The 7,969-nt window shown below is 44.3% G+C and overlaps 1 protein-coding gene across 2 annotated transcripts in view; it reads left to right on the top strand.

Annotated features, from left to right (window-relative positions):
* The window catches only part of ZFP3 (ZFP3 zinc finger protein), a 17,490-nt gene extending 11,106 nt beyond the window's left edge, over positions 1-6,384 (top strand). For both annotated transcript variants that reach the window (XM_017865943.1, XM_017865942.1), the window contains exon 2: positions 3,527-6,384. In XM_017865943.1, coding sequence (XP_017721432.1) covers positions 3,535-5,049 — 1,515 coding nt within the window. In that variant the 5' untranslated portion in view covers positions 3,527-3,534 and the 3' untranslated portion in view covers positions 5,050-6,384. The remainder of the gene's footprint in view (positions 1-3,526) is intronic.
* The last annotated feature ends 1,585 nt before the right edge of the window (positions 6,385-7,969 follow it).

Consider the following 7,969-nt stretch of genomic DNA (forward strand, 5'->3'; position numbering starts at 1 on the left):
AGTCCACTACCAGCTGATTTTTGCTTCTGTCATTCCCCTGAATCTGTGCTCACAGTTCATATATGATTCTCTATTGTCTCAGTAGACATTTTCTTTTTTTTCTTTTTTTTGAGACGGAATCTCGCTCTGTCGCCCAGGCTGGAGTGCAGTGGCGTGATCTCGGCTCACTGCAAGCTCCGCCTCCCAGGTTCCCGCCATTCCTCTGCCTCAGCCTCCCGAGTAGCTGGGACTACAGGCGCCCGCCACCTCGCCCGGCTAGTTTTTTTGTATTTTTAGTAGAGACAGGGTTTCACCGTGTTCGCCAGGATGGTCTCAATCTCCTGACCTCGTGATCCGCCCATCTCGGCCTCCCAAAGTGCTGGGATTACAGGCTTGAGCCACAGCACCCGGCCGATTTTTTTTTTTTTTTGAGTCGGAGTCTCGCTCTGTTGCCCAGGCTGGAGTGCAATGGTGCGATCTCCGCTCACTGCAAGCTCGGCCACCTCCCGGGTTTACGCCATTCTCCTGCCTCAGTCTCCCTAGAAGCTGTGACAACAGGCACCCGCCACCATGCCTGGCTAATTTTTTTTTGTATTTTCAGTAGAGACGGGGTTTTACCTTGTTCACCAGGATGGTCTTGATCTCCTGACCTCGTGATCCACCCGCCTCGGCCTCCCAAAGTGCTGGGATTACAGGCGTGAGCCACCGCACCCGGCATAACTCCTTGGTTAAAAAAAACCATCCCATAGTTGTGCATTGTCTGAAGGATGAAGTTCCATACATGCCCACACCCCCTTGAGAATCACCTTCCACAATGAACACTCTCACTGACGGGAGGATTGTATTCCTCAGATTTGCTGTAGTGCACAAATATTCTGCCCTAAGCAAAGGCCACTTGAATATTAGTTCCAGGTTGTTTACCATCTGAACAAAGGTGAGGCTTATTCTCCTGGCATTTGGACCCCTTGTCTGTGGTGGGGACAGCTAAATCCCCAGGACAATTTTATTAGGAATAGGTTTGGCCTCGTATAATAACAAAACCCCCCCAATATCTTAAGCAAGGCAAAAGCTTATTTCTCTCTTGGATAAATGAAGTCCAGAGGCTGGCATTCCAGGAATGGTGTGGCAGTGCCATGGAGTCATCAGGGACCCAGGTTCCTTCCAGCTGTGATCCCCAGTCCTAGGGTATACCAGTATACTCATGGTCTAGGATGGTGTCCAGCTATCACATCATGCTCTGGGAACAGCATGGAAAGCAAGCTGGAATAAATGTATCCCCTCATCCTTTAGATTTCCTAGTAGTCCCATGTGGTTTCATTTGCATCTCACTGTCTCATTGGGTAGAATATGATCATGTGGCCAATCCCAACTGCAAAAATTAAAAAGCTGGGGAATGTGTTTTTATTGCTAGGGTAATTGCCACACTACATAAATTTATTATTCGGTTATAAGGCAGTGGGGAATAAGAGATATTGGGGTAGGCAACTAAACATTTTTGCCACAACTAAAAATCTTTATAAAAATTTTTAAAATATACTCCCCCCGCCCCCCACCGCCACCCAAGAAACAAGGTGTCTTGTTCTGTTGCCCAGGCTGGAGTGCAGTGGCACAATCACGGCTCATTGCAGCCTTGACCTCCTGGGCTCAACTGACCCTCCTACCTCAGCCTCCCCAGTAGCTGAGACTACAGACACATGCCTCTGCCCCTGGCCAATTTTTTTTTTTTTTTTTTTTTGAGACAGAGTCTCGCTCTGTCGCCCAGGCTGGAGTGCAGTGGCGCCATCTCGGCTCACTACAAGCTCCGTCTCCCGGGTTCACGCCATTCTCCTGCCTCAGCCTCCCAAGTAGCTGGGACCACGGGTGCCTGCCACCACGCCCGGCTAATTTTTTTGTATTTTCAGTAGAGATGGGGTTTCACCATGTTAGCCAGGATGGTCTCGATCTCCTGACCTTGTGATCTGCCCGCCTCGGCCTCCCAAAGTGCTGGGATTACAGGTGTGAGCCACTGCGCCTGGCCGAAAAATGTACTCTTTAAGATTTATGAAGGTATTAAGAAAATACTATAAGAGAGCTGATTACAAAATTAATATGTAATGATCAACAGCATTGGTATATATAAAAGTAATAGCCAGTTACAAAATGTAAGAAAAACTCACTAAAGGAAAAGAGGTACAGAGACATGATGAACATAAAAACAACATCAGAATAAGTTTGGACTACAAATTTATACTAAAGTTTACTTGGGAAGATATGAGAATAGACAGGAAAGGTCTGAAAAAGAAAACTGAGAGAGAACTTTCTCTAGCATATATTAAAAATGTTAATAAAGCTAACAGGCTGAACTGTTTGATATTAGAGAAGACACAGATCAGTGGAACTGAATAGAATCTGGAAGTTGGCCCAAATATAGATGGATATTCAGACTATGGCGTAGGTGGCATTTTAAATCAGTAGGGGAGAGAATTATTCAATAAATGGTATTGACACAATTCACTAGCCATCTGGAGAAGATTAAAGCCAGTGGCTCCGAATGTCAGGGAGTCAAAGGTGGTGCTTCTGTGCTAGTTTCATTTAAGACACATTCACCTTTTGAAGGGGTAAGCCCCGTATGTCCCCTCTCCTGCTCTACACAGCTGATGAGTATCAGAGAACAGGACTAAGAATAGTCGTCTTGTTACTCGTTTTGCCGTTACTTCCCCACACACCCAAAAGTTATTTCTATTAACTTGTCCTTTTTTTTGAGACAGGGTCTGACTCTGTCACACAGGCTGGAATGCAGTGGTGCAGTCTCGACTCACTGCAACCTCTGCCTCCCTGGTTCAAGTGATTGTCCTGCCTCAGCCCCCCAAGAAGCTGGGAATACAGGTGCCCGCCACTGTGCCCAGCTAATTTTTGTATTTTTAGTAGACACGGTTTCACCATGTTGTCCAGGTTGGTTTTGAACTCCTGAGCTCAAGTGATCCGCCCACCTCGGCCTCCCAAAGTGCTGGGATTACAGGTGTGAACCACCACGTCATTTCTGTCACTTCTTTCAGCATTTATCATATACCTATCTATTAATATGGCCACCATTTTCCCTAGATATTTTCTTTATCACCTTCAGGTTCTATCCCAACTCACCATTAATATTATGGAACATTTTTTAAATCAGCATCTCCTTACCATCCATTTCCTACTTCTCTCTTGAAATCTCTTCTCACTCCTGTTAGTCAGCATCCACTGTTTAGCATGTCCACCATAATCCTAAATCTTTACTTTCTTTTTGGCAGTGTGCTGTCATGTCACCAGATACCAAGACTGTTTTGTTGTTCTGAGACAGGGTCTTGCTTTGTCACTCAGGCTGAAGTGCAGTGGTGCGTTTCAGCTCACTGCAGCCTTGACCTCCCCAGGCTCAAGCAATCCCCCTGCCTCAGCTGCTGCCCTCTTCCCCTTACCAAGAGTGTTTTTGAGTGCTATGAGAACTACATCAAAGCTCTGTTGTCCTACAGTGTTAGCTTCATTTAACTATGATACGGTCCCTTCACATACTTACCCTTTCTCATTTCAGATTGTGAGATGGGGACTGAGAACAAAGAGGTGATTCCCAAGGAAGAAATTTCTGAAGAATCTGAGCCACATGGGTCAATATTAGAAAAATTTCCAAAACTGGTTTACCAAGGTCATGAGTTTGGAGCAGGATGTGAAGAAGACAGGTTGGAGGGACATTCGAGAAAGGAGTCCATGGAAGAGGTTCTAGAGCAGGTATCTCCTCAGGAGAGAGACTTTCCATCAGGGTTGATGATCTTTAAGAAATCACCCTCAAGTGAGAAAGAACAGGAGAATAATGAGAGTGAGAGAGGCTGCAGTCCCAGCGCAAATCTGGTTACACATCAGGGAGCTACTACAACAGACGGAGTGAGCGCATTTGCTACCTCTGGCCAAAACTTCATAGAGATTTTAGAATCTCACAAAACACAGAGAAGTTCTGTGGGAGAAAAGCCTCACGCGTGTAAAGAATGTGGGAAAGCCTTTAATCAGAACTCACATCTCATCCAGCATATGAGAGTTCACAGTGGAGAAAAACCCTTTGAATGCCAAGAATGTGGAAAGACATTCGGAACTAATTCAAGCCTTCGACGGCACCTGAGAATTCATGCTGGAGAAAAACCCTTTGCTTGTAATGAATGTGGAAAGGCCTTCATTCAGAGTTCACATCTTATCCACCATCATAGAATTCATACTGGAGAGAGGCCCTATAAATGTGAAGAATGTGGTAAAGCCTTCAGTCAAAATTCAGCCCTTATTCTACACCAGAGAATCCATACTGGAGAGAAACCGTATGAATGTAATGAATGTGGGAAGACCTTTAGGGTTAGTTCACAGCTTATTCAGCATCAGAGAATTCATACTGAAGAAAGATACCATGAATGCAACGAGTGTGGCAAAGCCTTCAAGCATAGCTCAGGCCTTATCAGACACCAGAAAATTCATACTGGAGAAAAACCGTATCTGTGTAATGAATGTGGGAAGGGCTTTGGTCAGAGTTCAGAGCTTATCCGGCATCAGAGAATTCATACAGGGGACAAACCCTATGAATGTAATGAATGTGGGAAAACTTTTGGCCAGAACTCAGAGATTATTAGACATATTAGAATTCATACTGGTGAGAAGCCCTATGTATGTAAGGAATGTGGCAAGGCCTTCAGGGGAAACTCAGAACTTCTTAGACACGAGAGAATTCACACTGGAGAGAAACCCTATGAATGCTTTGAGTGTGGCAAGGCTTTCAGGCGGACCTCTCACCTGATTGTCCACCAGAGAATTCATACTGGAGAGAAACCCCATCAGTGTAATGAGTGTGCAAGAACCTTTTGGGATAATTCTGAGCTGCTTCTCCACCAGAAAATTCATATTGGAGAGAAACCTTATGAATGTAGTGAGTGTGAGAAAACATTTAGCCAGCATTCCCAACTTATCATACATCAGAGAATTCACACTGGAGAGAAGCCTTATGAGTGCCAAGAATGTCAGAAGACTTTCAGTCGGAGCTCTCACCTCCTCCGACATCAAAGTGTTCACTGTATGGAGTAATCTGCAAAATAGGAAAGTTTTTAGGGGAAAAGCTAAACTCCAATGTATTCATTTGTTTATAATATGTGTCCCAAGTGTTCAAATCAAATGAATGGACAGAACCTCTGTCCTCCCACTGACCTTAAACAGTGGGTTGAAGAAGATGAGGCACTTTTTTTTTTTTTTAAAAGTGTTGGGGTGTTGCTCTGTTGCCCAGGATGGGATGCAGTGGCACAGTCATAACTGACTGCTTCCTTGAACTGCTGGGCTCGAGCAGTCCTCCTGCCTCAGCCTTCCAAGTAGCTAGGACTGCAGGTACTAATGAGGCACTTTTATGAATTATTCATTGAGAGGTTTCAATGTACTGAGTTAAATCAGAAAAGCTATTTCAGGCCTTAATTTCCCCTCTGTCCGTCTTCCTTTCCCTTCTCCTCCCCCAGTGGATCACATAACAAACATTAAGGGTCTGTACCAGCCATCTTTCCTAAATTACTCTTCAGCAAAATTGTGGGAACAGGATTCCACCACCTCCTAAGAATGACAGAGTTGACTCACTGAATGTTACCCCCTGAAATACTAGAAAGTCATAACTTAGAAGACACACCTCATTCTCCTGTCCACTGTTTAGCATTGGAATAATTTAGTGAGTTTTTATTAGCTTCAAAGTCTTCCAGCCCTGCTATCGAGTTACTTTAGAAGATGGCAGCATTAATGAAGAAGCAGGGTCATTTCATAAGTCTGTTAGGCTTCCTTATTCATCTGAAGGGGCTGCCATGATGGAGGAACTGCCAGGCAATTTACAACAGGGTTATAAGTGAAGGCCTTAGCATCCAGAGGGGCCGATTAGGCAACAACAGGGGATAAACAATTGAGGTCACACTACTTGGCATGGGCAGAAGCAGCTATTCAGGAGCTGTCCACGCTTCAGGGGTTCTCAGACTGACTGCTCCTAAGAATTCTGCTGCATACCTTTTTGGCCCCATCTCCTGCCACTGCTGACAGATACTGTGACGGGAAGTAGCAGAGGGGACTGTGGCTTCGCCTCCTCCAGGCACCTGGCTCCAGTGGTGAGCCAGTTCACTTGATGACAATCCAGGGTCTGGCCTTGCCAGAGCACTTCACTTCTCATTACCTGGACCCCACTGGAGGCCCTGGCTAAGACAGGATGTGGCAGCCTCTTGGTTTTCCCCCTTGGCCTTGAAATTCTTTTTTCTTGAATAACTTTTAAAAAACAGAGATAAGGTCTTGCTGTGTTGCCCAGGCTGGTCTTGAACGCCTGGGCTCCAGTGATCTTTTTGCCTACACTTCCCAAAGTATTGAGATTACAGGTGTGAGCTACCATGCCCAGACTTGAAATTCTTTCTTCACCATCACTGCATGTTTTTTGTGTTCTATATTTATTTCTTCTTTAAGGAAACAGCCTCCATTTTTCATGTGTCCATGTTTCTGAGGTAGTGGGTGTTAGTGGGAATTGCACTAATGGGGGTCCAGCAGGCCTGGGGTCTGGTCTTAGTGCTAGACCTTGAATAAGGCACTTCACCTGCTGGTCTCCAATTTTCTCATCTGTAAAATGGAAGAGTTGAACTAAATGATCGCTAAAGTTTCAGCCAGCCCAGTAATTCCTTAATTCTTAAAAAATTTAACTTTAAATATCTTTATTGTTCTTTAACCTCATCTTTGTTACACTAGTATTAGTCACTAATATTTATTGAGTGTTTACTACCTGACAGGCACAGTGCCAGTTTACATTTTAATTTTCACATCATTTCTATGATGGGTACTCATTTTTTTAAAGCTTTATGAAGGTATAATTTACATACTATAAAATGCACCTGTTTTAAGTGTTCAGTTGAATGATTTTTAATTTATATAGTGGTGCAACCATCAATGATGTGGGTATTCTTACCCCAATTTAAAAGATAAGGAGGGGCGGAAGGGGCAGTGTTAAGTGATTGACCCATGATTACACAGCTAGTAAGAGCGAGAGCCAAGACTCCAAACCTGGTTGATGATCTTAACCACAGTGCTGTGCTGCAGAAAAGCAGATTCATTACCGCCTTATCTGAAATCCTTTGCACATATTCTATTACTGATTTCTACGTAGATCTGAATATAATGAATTTAAATCATGTCCTTGGTAACAGAACTGATCACAGCCAAATACATTCACCAAATGGGTTTATTCTGTACTCTAATATAGGTGTCTTCCCAGGTTTATCTACTTGGCTTGAGAAAAGGGTTGTACAAATAGATGACTGCAGAGTTTTCACGTCCTTCAGATACCTCTGCCTCGAACAGTCACACTCTTGGTAAGGGAAGCTGTTTGATTTACTTCTTCCCTTTGGTTGATGACAAGTGCGCCCTCTTCCTCCTGTTCTCATTGCTGGAGCACAGATTGAATTGTGCCCAGACCATATCTTTCCCACATGAAACCTGGATCTCACCTATCCCTTCCATGCCTGATTCCCGCATTTGCATATTTCATTTCCACATTTACCTCTTGTCAGCCCTGACAGAGAATTCGGCACCCCTTCAGGCTTCTCCTAAACAATCTATTCACACAAACACCCCTGAGCAATCTGGACTTCACTGAAGATAGTGTGTAAGCAAAGGAGAAGAGCTCACACTGTGCATCCTATTAGATGTTTTGTTCTCAGAAGTACCTTATTGGCCAAACCACCAATGCAGGTTTTTCTCTTTGTCCTCCCCTCTCAAGGCCCAGTCACCTCAACTCCTTTTTGCGTACTAGATATACAATCCATCCCCTCACCTCCCCTGGCCCTGGCTCAATCCCATCACTGCTCAGCAAAATGTCCTCTAGTTCACCATTAATTCAATGGAACATTAGGAGGCAATTTAGTGACCTGTTGTACCTGAGCATGTTCTTAAGGGGGAAGTCTCACGTCTCACTCCCAGAAAAATCTACCGTATATAGAAATGT

Source organism: Rhinopithecus bieti, unplaced genomic scaffold (genome assembly GCF_001698545.2).
Source record: "Rhinopithecus bieti isolate Rb0 unplaced genomic scaffold, ASM169854v2 scaffold_81659, whole genome shotgun sequence".
Lineage (NCBI taxonomy): Eukaryota > Metazoa > Chordata > Mammalia > Primates > Cercopithecidae > Rhinopithecus > Rhinopithecus bieti.